General features: G+C 42.3%; 1 protein-coding gene across 7 annotated transcripts in view; it reads right to left on the bottom strand.

Annotated features, from left to right (window-relative positions):
• Nucleotides 1-12121, bottom strand: part of CADM1 (cell adhesion molecule 1) — a 339012-nt gene extending 326891 nt beyond the window's left edge. For 4 of the 7 annotated variants that reach the window (XM_019715453.3, XM_019715454.3, XM_019715455.3 and 1 more), the window contains exon 1: nt 11951-12120. In XM_019715453.3, coding sequence (XP_019571012.3) covers nt 11951-12083 — 133 coding nt within the window. In that variant the 5' untranslated portion in view covers nt 12084-12120. Of the gene's footprint in view, nt 1-11950 lie in introns of all 7 variants that reach the window. The other 3 variants (XM_019715457.3, XM_019715459.3, XM_074335447.2) reach the window with 2 other exon arrangements.
• Between the last annotated feature and the right edge of the window lie 77 nt (nt 12122-12198).

Raw genomic sequence — 12198 nt, 5'->3', positions numbered from 1 at the left:
TAGGTCCAGGTGGATATTACACTAATTGGGGGATCACTGCATAAATTATGTAAATGTATAACCACTATGTTGTACACCTGAAACTAATATAAAATAATATTGAATGTCAACTGTAACTGGAAAAAATAAATAATTTTAAAATAATAATAAATAGGCCAAAAAAAGGTAAAAAATCTTGAGCTTTGTGTGGTAGATTTGTTGTCTACAGTGGTCTTGATGGAGTAATTCCATACTATTCCGTATTAATTATAATACATTGGTGTGGCTGGGAAACCAGGTTCTCACCATGGGAGAATAAAGAAACAAATAAGGAATAAGAGGAGAAAAAGAACCTTGCAGTATTAGACTGAAGGCAAATCATGAACTCATGATTTAAATCAACAAATGTAAATAAAAAATATATAAATTTATATAGAAATAATAAATTTATTTGTAATAAATGTTAAATTATATATAGAGATATAGATATGTAGATATCTATATCTATATCTATATCTATAACTATATATATATATCCATCCTAGTTCTGTCTCCTGAAAGGAGAAATCAGTAGCAATGAGCACACCTCTTTGGTATCTAAGTAGCACGGCCCCACTAAAAGGAACAAGGACATCTTCTAGAAATAGCTGATTCCAGGGCTGGGGCAAGAAAAATATTAGGTGAGCTTAGACAACTTCTTGTGACATAAAATAAGAAAGCACTCAAAAATTAATAGAGATACATCAAAAGGATACAGACTAAAGGGGTTCCCATTGGTGAAATTTGGGGTTCCCATTGGTGAAATTTGACGGTAATGAAATACAGCACACTGAAATTTTTAATCCACCAGTCCATTGTGATTAAAAAAAAAAAAAAAAAAAAGGAAAAGGAGAGGAGGAGGAAAGACAAGCTCTTTTTTATGCAAGAATGCCACCACCCAATGCAGGGGAATAATAGAATTAGAAAAATCACAATTTTCTAACCACCAATGTAGTATTTGATTCAGACAAAGTTTATCAATGCTGCTAAAAATACTAGGTGAAAGTGTTGTTAGAGAACAGGATCTTCAGTCTCAAAATATCCCACAAATTACGTATTAATTACAAAGGAATGTAAATAGAGAAATCTGTAAATCCATGTAAAATAAGTAACTAAACTTAAATTTATATTGTTAATCTAGGGATCAAACTTACCATCACCAATAAAACTGGTCCCTTTTAATGTGATGCTATAAGAAGATAGCAACATCAGGTATACAGTGTTCTAAACTAGGATTGTAATCCAAATCAAACGATGAGGAAACAATCCAACAATCTGTAGAACTGTGGGACATTCTGTAAAACAGCAGGTCTGAACTCATCAAAATGTCAACACCATTACAATCCTCCTCCTTTAAAAAACAACAACAAACCACCTTAAAAGAAAAGATGGGGAACAGGGGAACAGGTCTAGCTTGAAAGAGACATGAAAACCAAATCCAGTGTGTGAGTTGATGGATTCTAGATCAAGGAGGACAAAGAAACATAAAGGATATTAATGGGACAACTATGGAAATTTCAATATGGATTAGATATTACTGAATCAATGTTAAATTTCTTCAATGTAATAATGGTACTGAAGTTGTGTAAGGTAAATGCCCTTATTCTCGGGAGTTAAGAGCCAAAGTATTCAAGTGTGAAGTGTCACTCACTATGCCTGCAACTTGTTTTCACATGGTTCAGACAAAAATTATTTATGTAAATTTTATGGAGACAGCTAGAGATAAAGCAAATGGGCAAAATGTTAAGTTCAAATTAGGGAAGAAATATACAAGCATTCATTGTATTTTTCTTTCGACTATCCTGTGGTTTTCAAATTTTCAAAATAAAAATTGAAAATACAGAGCGTGCCAAAAACATGTATACACATTTTAAGAATGGAAAACTGTATTAAAATTGTAATACACAATACATACCAATAACAAAAGATGAATACAAGTCACGTTTGACTTCTGCAATTACAAGAGGTGCTCAACGTGGTAGACACTTCTGATAATGGCAAACTACTGCTTGAGCAACATTGACCAATGTGTCCACTTGTATACATTTTTTTGGCACCCCCGGTAGACTGTAATCTTGTGGAAGACAGGGATCAACCAACCCAACTATGAATGCACCTAACAAAGTCCCTGATATAAAAGCAGATACTCAATTTAAAAATCATTTTCAAATCCTCATTTTTTCTACCAAGTGTCTTACGGGTTAGTTACAGAAATACAAGTTCTTTATTTAAATATAGTATATAAAATATAGGAGGTTAGGTAAAATAATAGTCCTCCCCATATTAAAAGGCCCAGAAATTTGAGATTATAATCACTGTCAGTTTCTCCAGGGTACTGGATGATTCCATTTATTTCCAAAAAACATTGAACTCCAGGTTGTTCTTCAGTTTCACCTTAGAGACAGTTAAGTTCATCTTGCATTAACCCTTTCAGCATAGTATTTTTCAGTGTTCCCAAACATGTGAGGGAATCAGTAGCAGTAGCAGCCAGAAACATAACACCTATTACCAAGTAGCATCTGTTTTCATAAAAGCCATATATACTATAACACTGTAAGGTAGGTTGTTTTTGCTGTTTCTAACACATGAGTAAAGCACTAGGTTTTACCATTTTGTAACCTAAACTGGGTATTCTGCTGGCCAACCTCCCCCAAAGATAGAGAGATTTGCATCAGAAAAAGGAAAGGAACAGCAACTAACATTCATGTGATTACTAACCAAAAAAAAGAAAGGAAACAGGACTCTTCACAATGATGCCTGCTCACAAGATATGCACAAGAAAAAGTGAAGTTCAGTGTCACTTAAGCTAATCGCTACTTGAACCTTTTAAGAGATAAAACCATTTGAGCAGTAATTTAGTAGTAAATTAACTTGGGTTTTTCTCTCCCTATATTTGAAGTTTTCATTGTTTAAGTAAGGGTTTCTGCAAGAGAAATGAAACAATGTTCCTTTCCTATGCAGAAGAGAGAATCAAGTGGATGACTTGTTGTAAGGTCTGGGTGGTTTGGCTTAAACCACAGGCACATTCAGCAAAAAGCCAAATACATACCGCATTTTGACATACAACCTTTTCTCCAAGAATGTCCCAAAATACTCCATGATAATCAAGTTTTCCTTTCACTGAATTATCGTGCTACATAACCTTCTACTATCAAAAACTGAACTCTGCAGAGGAAGGATGCCAGACAAGGATAAGGGAAGAACTGCGGCAGATATTATTACCGGATAAAGGCTTTAAAAAGATCCTTAAGATAACAAATTCAACAGTTAGACTGAAAAACAAAGGTTTCATTTTTTTCTTAAGCTAGTGACAATTCACCCACAATGCTATCATCTAAAATGCGATCAGCCATGATGCTGGCAAAGACTGTTTAGTTAGGAAGCACTGCTCCCAAAGTCCAAACTATTTGAAAACGCTTGCTAATAAAGGCCTGGGTTTTAGCACACTTCCCTTCTGGCTCCCCAGATAGGTACTTGTTAGTAAATAGATATACAAAACACGAGCAATGAACACACTTCTAAGGTGGTATATTTTGGATCATCTTCACCGGGGCTGATCTCACTTAGCAGCTCCAGATGAGTCCCTCTAACTGACCTTGTGAAGTCTTCCTACTCCTAAAGGGCTTACTTTTTTGTCTGAAAGTCTTACTTTGCCAGCCTGTAATTTGTCCTTATTTAAACATGGACCACCAAATAGGTGCAATACACTTTCAGCATTCCAAAGTTTTAAATTTTCATGAAAACAATGGCCATACTATCCACACTTTGTCTTACTGTAAAGAAACAAACTCCTGCATACACCTGCAAAGCAGAAAAAGAAATGCAGATGTTGAGGTATATTTTAGATAAGCATGTGTTAGTTAAACTGAAAGACACGAAGGGAAGATGTTTATTCTCAAGGTAGGCAAGGAGAATCAGCTGTCCTATATCTATAAACCAAAACAGTTAAGAGAAAAACAGATAAGAGAGCAGTTTTATGCAAAGGCAACCAGCTGAAGCCTGATCAGTGGAACCACTTTCTTCCTCGGTTTCAATGGAGAATCATCAGTCGTCCAGTCCCATCAGGATTTGGCTGAAAATAAGAAATGAGGGCAATTAGAGAGGGAGTGAGAGAGCGACTGAGGAAAGAACAACCTAAAGACAAAACAGTGTGGATTTTGAGTCTCATGCAAGAAGCAAGAATTTGAGATTAGGTTTTTCTGAAAGGGACTGGTCGTGATCCTGTCCAGAAAAGAATTAGAATTGTGGTAGGTAGAAATATATTCTGACTGGCAGAGGCTTGGGTCAATGGAATTGGCTAGGCAGCTTCTGCTAGTAAAACATGGTTTGGAGAGGGAGGACGATGAGGCTTCCAGAGAATGTCAGAGAAACAATCAGCCCATTTTATTTCAGTCCAAGAGTGAAAGCTAAGAAGGGAAAAAAAGACTCCAAATTTAGGGGCCTTAGAGACCAGGATGACAATGGTGTCATATACAATAATGTTGATTTTGAGAAAAGTTGACACCTATGACAGAAAAGACGAAAGGTTCATTTTGACATGTTAACTTTTAGGTTAACCCAGGCCAAGTGGAGATATGGTACCGACAAGGGGAGATGTGGGGCAGGTGAACCCTTTGTCTTTAGGCAGATTCCTCCCTGCCCCCTCAGGGACCTCATAACTTAATTCCAACTTGACACTGCAGTCCAGTATTGGGTAGCTGAAGAGGAATTAGAGTGACTACCTTATCAAGGAACACTGCCAAGAGCAAGATACTTATTCTAGGCATTTTTAAAAGTCCATGTCACTGGAATATCAACTTCAAACACTGAGTAGCATTTCAATATCTATCACAGCTCTTTCATTTCAAGCCTATTTAACATTTCTGAAATATCTAGATCAAAATGTTGGGTCAAATGACTATATTCCAGTAAAACACCTACTAAAAGAAAAAATGTTCCCCACCCCACAACTCTTGAGAGATTCAAGATACCTGTCAGTCATAACAGATTTTCTTAGTGCCTGCTTGCTCGCAACCTTCCGGACAAGTTTCTCTTTTGAGTAATAATAACGGCCACACATCACTTTTGCTGTGCATGTATACAAATACCTCCATCTCCTTTTCTTCGAACCCTAGCTCAAGGCCAACTGCACTAAAGCTTTTGAAAACCAGCACTGGAAGATCTTCAAAGAGAAACTGCCCATTAACCACAACAGCAGCTGTTGGCTAGAGCCTTCAATTTAAATCTCTGAAAAAGAAACTGTGGCTTCTGAAATTTAAACAAGGAGGTGCCACTTGTAATTACAAACATTCCAGTGGGTTCCTTGCTTCATTGATGGTTTCCAAACAAAGGCTGTTTATTCGATTTTGGTGGCGCTCCCCAAACGGTGAATGTAGGCATTCCTTTGTGCTTTTCCTGTTCTGTAGCCAGCTCAGAAGAGGGGCGCAGGAAGCGGGTTTTCACCTGGCGAGGGCTGCTCAGATCCCTCAAAATCATCTCATGTGTAATTGCTTGTTTGGCTGGAAACCAAAAAACCAAATGCTTCAGATTTATAGTCCACATTAAATATATCTGAGAAAGAACCTCTTAATACACACACACACACACACACACACACACACACACACGACCTCACATTTCAGGACCTTGGAAAATGGAACCAAGCTATTTTCCAAAAAAAAACAAAGAAGTTCAGAAATTAACACTGAAACATTTCAACATTTCTAGCTAAAATTATAAATTCATATTTTAAGTCAGTGGAACAAATATTGAGATGTAAAAATAGCAACATTTTCTCTCCCTATCCTGTGACCCTATCCTACAAAAATAAGGCCCAACTACTTAAAACTTGTTGTATGGGTTTCCCACAGCGCAGAAGACATTTTGTGATCAGTTACAGAATATAGGCTGAAATGAGCACCAAGCCAGTTAAAAATGGGGAAAGGAATTTTTTTTTCTTTTAAGTCCTATATTCAAAAAATGCAAAGGCATTTATATACCATGGAGGCATTTAGAGATAAATATATATACATATATATATATATGAGGTATCTATCTCACAGCCATCAAACTAAAATTGCCTTTCCTACAGAAGTCCTCAGATGGAGCGCATTCGTTGGCAGAACAACTGGAAATGGTCAATCTCATCATGGGTGCTTTCCATAGCACGCCACAGTTGAAGGATTAGCTACAATTACTGCATATTTACACAACCATATTTACACAACAATAAAACTCATCTTATCCAGTCCAAACAAAACCCTGCTCAAAATAAACCAAACCACACGAAAAGGTCTTCTCAGTGCAGGCACTAATCACGCTCTGGCTTCTCTGGTTTCTGCCTCTGCTTTTTACCCATCATAACAAGCTTTCACTCTTTCACTTCCTCAGTAAAGCAAGGCTAGGGGCAAAAATTCTGTACACCAGTTGAGAAGATGTACATGTTCAACTAGTGATACTGTGATTATGAGAATGGGGGGGAAAGGGTACTGTATCTTACAGAGATTCGTTCTAAAGTAAATTACAGAAGAAATGGTAGGATGTCCAGGATTTGTCTGAAATAACCTGGGAAGCGGTGGAAGTGTACAGAGGATGCATTGACCATGGGTGGATAAAATTACTGAACTGGGTGATTTATACACAGGGTCAATTAAGGCATTCTTTCTGCTTTTGTACATATTTGAAAATTTTCATAATAAAATGGAAAAATAAAGAAAATATAATCAATGTAAAATAATAGTCATCTTGCAAAAATAAAATATTTTTTTTCTTTAAAAAGAAACAAATTATACTCAGCTTTTTCTGTGCTTAATGAAAGGGGATGAGGACCTGGTAAGAAAATCAAGATGTGTTCTTGTTCTTGACTTCAGGACCCTTCCTTTTTTTCCTTAGTTATGTGGAAAGAGTTCTACTGTTAATATTGGTCCTGCAAAGAGCAAATCAAAAGCTTAAAAATCTAAAGCTGAGGCTTCTGAAACGTAGTTTTCATGCACTTGACTTATTACAGCAACACAAATCCGGAGCTCTCACCTATGAAGGTGCTTTGGATGATATTCATGTTGTGGCTGCCAAATAAAGTCCAGAGGTTTCAGAATCATTTGTCAACACCAAAGACAACTTTACCAAGAACAGGTCCTTTTTTCCAAGAGGTCACTCCTCTGATCCATGGGTTTATTACCTAGAACAACAATTAATCTTGCTGCCTTCAGAATACAAACTATTTCTAGCCAAGATATTGTCTACCCATGATCCATATCCCTCACAGGGCATCCCTGCTGGGAGGTAGGACAGAAGGTTCACTGGCTGGACATCAAGGGTCCTGGACCTGCTCCCCATCTAGGATGCACAGCTAACTTAGCTTCAGTTCAAGTAAGTAAGGTCCTTCCTTCTCTGGCTTCGGCTGCCTCACTGCAAAATAATGGGGGTTTCACCAAATGATTTCTAATATTCTTCCCCTTTCAAAAATTCCATGATCATAAGAATTTCTAATTCCTCAACAGGTACATTAAGAAAAAGAGCTTGGGTGCTAAAATGGTACATTTTCTTTTAAATACTTTTTAAATGGGACCACGAAAATTGCATTGTGTGTCTCTGTGTGCATATACATACATATTTGTAAGAGTACACACATGCATATACTTACACACACAGTAACTGATACCATTAGGTGCTTATATGGGACTAATTGCTTCCAATTCAAAGTAGCAAATTTTCAATTCTGCAACAGATGTCGCTGTGTGATTTCTCCTTTCTGTGCTAGATTTTCAGTTTAAAATGCCCAGCATAATGGTCACTACCATTCTTCCCAAGAAAGAGATATAGCATTTGAGTCCTTTGGATTTATTTCTTTTAAATTTTCTTCATATGCTGGTAAATTTTCATTCAAATCATAGCATCGATTAGTGTGGCCCAATTTAAGAGATTCAAAATGGGCCTTTTGTTAAATACACACACACACACACACACACACACACACACACACACAAAACCATTTTTAAAATGTAAATTCTAAGTGGCTGATTAGGCATTAAAATGTCACATACAGAAAACCACAGAATGAGACAGTTTATATTTACAGCAATATTATCAATTTTTGAAAGCCTAAAAATCATTAGCAATATAGGCCAAGAAATACTATTTTACTTTCGCATGGGGCCAAAATGTACCAAGTGTGCAAAAGACACTAAAAACTCCAAAAGCATCATTAACAACAATGAAAACTTTGGATTTTAGTTTTTACAGTATTTCTTTGAAAATAAAGTCAGGCTAATATTTATAATTACAAGACATCTTACCAATCTGGCATTCACTATCAACCATTTCTTGACACATCATAGAAAAATGGCATCTCTTTCCCTTCAACCAATATATCCTCCAATGACCATCAATCTCGACAGGTAGCTAGAATTTTCTTCTGTTGAAATTCAGAGCTAGGAGAAAGGACTTCAAAACACCCCTTTTACACCCAGGAACCTGTTACCTTCTGGAGTTTTAGAGGGAGTGGAAGGAGATGAGTAGTCCGGGAGTTGAGGACCAACTCGGATAAGAATATGAAGTCAGGAAGTGAGAGAGGAACCAAAAGTGTCCTGCTTACTGGCTTCTCCCAGGTCCTACTCCCCTTTACCAGGAGGGCCATTAGGGAAAACTGGATAAAGCATGTACAACATCCATATGAATAAAGCTCTTTGTTCCAGAGAACTGCCTCCTCTTTTATTCCCCTCTTTTTCCGTATTTGTTCATTTCAAAAGATTACTCAATGGGTCTCTTGTTCCTCCAAAATGTCCCAGGCAAATAATGCAAGCTTGTCTCGTCACACAAGTCACTAAATGAAGCCTTGTGCGTCTCCAGTGACACACTGTAAATATAAAGTGGCATTAATGAGGGATATTTTATCAAAGCTATCACAGACATGTGCAAGTCCCTCCTGCGGTTATTCACTTTGACTGCAAGGAAAGGCAACAATAGCAGGGAGGTACTTTTGTAAAGTCCCTATCCCCTGGTACTCAAGCCCCAACAGGCCAAGACAGGCAAAACTCAGCCCCTGAGCTTTCCAGCACTACCACAAACCCCCACCCATCAGCCATCCCCTGTAATGCTGAAAAAGGTAAGCGGAAGGTGACCCACCACTGGCAGACTCGGGATCAGAAACATCATGCATGCACCTAACATGTAACAGGCATGATTTACATGGGAGTGAGCTTAGAAAACCCCATCTTAGCTGCATTTCATTAACATCCATTTCATCCAAACACCACAGGAGGGCTGAGAGATTTTTCTCTAGGGGATGGATGGATTCAGTTACAGGGGAAGACAGAACCAGAACCTACTGCTCAATGGCCCTAGATCACTATCCCAGCAAGCATGTAAATGAAACAAGCCTAATGAAGTTAGAAGGCAGCTCCTACAGGTTTCTCTAACCCCGGGAGTGGGAACTGGAGGCCTCTGAGAAAGCTTAAACTAAGGGCTAAGGAAGGAAAGTCCTCCAGTGCTCACCTGGTGGTCTAGGACCTGGGGCTAGACCAACACCCCTTCTCAAACTGATCACACACACACACACACACACACACACACACACACACACACACACAATGCATTAAGAGAAAAAAATATTTAAAGAAAACCATCTCATCCCCTCACTACAAATCAAACCCAATTACTTCCTAATTTGAACACAATCTGATAACCAGCGTACAAACAGGGATGTACACAAGAGCAAGAAGCTGCTTCCATGGTAACTGGCAACAGAATTTTCTTGTAGCTTTGACATGCACGGTTGAGTTCCAGACAGCTCCTTTCTAAGTCAGCATATATCCCTCGCTGGGAAGGCAACTTCTTACTGCGCGATAGTTACAAATATACCGTAGTACTGTTGCTACTATCAGGTGTCTTCAATGAACAGGGTTGAAAGAGGAGGTATAATCTAATCCTACTCTGCTGCCAAGCGGCATTGCACGGCTCCCGTTTTTAGTCGAAAGGCAATATTCCCGATCAGTGCTCCCCTCCTCTCTCTCTCTCTCTTTTTTTTTTTTTTTTTTTTTTTTTTTGCAGCCAATACAAGTCTATTGTTGCCTCTATTATGCGCCAGTTACCGAGCCTTTACTCACGCTCACGCTCACGTTTAACTGACACTGGCGCTTTTTACAATGCAGTAGCACGAGGGATCTCTTTCAGGAACATTTTATTGAACCCATCCAGTCAGAAACATAATCCGAAATGAAGTTGTAACCACATCGGCATCGGTTGAACCCAATTATCTCGTAACTCATAAATTAAGAATGCACAGAGGAAAAACACATAAACAACATCCGGAGACAGACCGTGGCATGGAAGAAAAAATCCTCAGTTCTGGAACTGAAGCTGCTGCCAGATCCCCACCCCTATACGTCTTCAATATGTTGCCCAAGCCAAGCTCCTTTGCCAGCCTGTTTTAGGGGGAAGCAATCAACCCGGCATTCCCCAAATCCAAAGCTAGCATCCCCCCCCAGACATCCCCATTTCCTACAGCGTGTCTCCTGCGGTGTTTACGTAACTGTGTGTCCTCTAGCGTGTAAACAAAAGGCACAGCCCAAGCTGAGGGGCGCCCGGGAGCGGCACGGTGGCCCCAGCCCTGCGCCCGCCCGGGCCGGGGGCTCTGCAGGTGGGGGCTGAGCTCTCGCTGTCCTCCGCCACTTGTTGCTCGCGGGTCCTGCTGCTCCGGAGCTGCAAGGAGGGGCTTTGCAGGCGCCGAGCCTTGCTGCATTCCCTCCTGCACCTCTCCCCTCCCCCGTGGCCCCGTGCCTCTCGCTCTCGGCTTCCCGCCCCGAGCCCGCTGCAGGGGCCCAGGGGCGTGGGGACACCGCGCCGCCGCTGAGCTCGGAGGTGGCGGGAACCCCAGGCAGGGTGCAGCACCGCCGGCCTCTCCGCTGGGGAAGAGCTCCGGCTCCCTTTTGTTAGCAAAAGCAAACACTGCCCTCTTCTTTCCCGACCGCGCCAACGCGCCCGGAACACGGGCAGCGACACAGCGTGTTCCTGCCCAGTGCTCAGTGTCTTCGGGGAAGGCGCCGGGCGTGCAGAGCCGCCCCTGGCCAAATTCCCAAGACAGCGCGGCACACAGAGGGCGCCCAGAGGCCCGCAGGGTGCCCGCCTGGCCGCAGAGGCCGCGACCGCTCCCTCCACTACCCCCGGGCTGCCGAAAGGACCGGCAGCCTGGAAATCCGGTGTCCCCACTAGCGGCGGAGGACGCGGTGGGGTAGGCAGGCAGCCGGCTCCCGGCTCCTTCCCGCAGAGGCAGCGACAGCAACCGCTCCCCGCGGGGCCGGGCCCAGGGAACTTTCCCTGCCTGGAGCCGGGCCAAGGAGACCTGCAGCCAGGCGGAGGGGCCGCGGTCCGACGGGAGGGAGCACTAGGGGCGCGCAGTTGAGGGGACAGGAGAGAAAGGCTGAGCGAAGGGAGAGCAGGAGCCATCAGACAAGTCGAGGGATGTCCTGTGGACCAGTGAGAAATCACGCTGTAGGCGGTTGCTAGTCAGCCATGGGGAGGTTTCGGGGATGGAGAATTGGGGGGCCCGCTGGAGAGGTGGTAGCAGCCCTGGGAGACCCGAGGACCTGCAAGTTACGGGGACAACAGCGAGTTTGGGAGGGTATGGACGGTTCGGAGGGTGCCTTCGATTGACCTCCTTCCCCCATATTCTCTAGCCCTTGGGCCCCCCATTCTCACTCCACTCCGCGCCAAGCCGGGGAGAAAGGTGTGGGGTGCAGCTATCCCTACTAATTCACATACAGCTGGGCAAAGAAGGGAATTACCGATCCCCTCAGCCCCTTCCATCTCAGCCCTGAGTTTCCTCTCGACACTCCCTCCGCTTCGGATTTAGGAAGTGGGGGAAGGTTGTCATGGAAACGTTTCCCCCCTCCATGGCTACGGCTGCTGGGGTGCCTTAGGAGATTCAGGGGGCTAGCCGGCTGGTGCCCACACCTACCTGTGGGGATCAGTGCCGCGGTGGAGAGGAGCAACAGCAGAAGCCGGAGTCCGAGCCCGGGAGGCGCCGCCGCCGCCGCCACCGCCGCCGCCGCCGCACACTGGGACCCGCTCGGCAACACTGCACTCGCCATGTCGGGCACCTGCCTCAGACTGGCGGCGGTGGCGTCCTCCGGAGCCCGTGCGGACAACTAATGAGATGCTAATGACATGCGCTGGAGGCGGAGTCCTGACAGACCAATCACAGCG

The sequence above is a fragment of the Rhinolophus sinicus genome, chromosome 14 (genome assembly GCF_057876585.1).
Source record: "Rhinolophus sinicus isolate RSI-liver-muscle chromosome 14, RSI-T2T, whole genome shotgun sequence".
In the NCBI taxonomy this organism is placed as follows: domain Eukaryota; kingdom Metazoa; phylum Chordata; class Mammalia; order Chiroptera; family Rhinolophidae; genus Rhinolophus; species Rhinolophus sinicus.
Note: the sequence above shows the minus strand (reverse complement) of the source record. Positions and strands in the feature narration are given on the sequence as shown.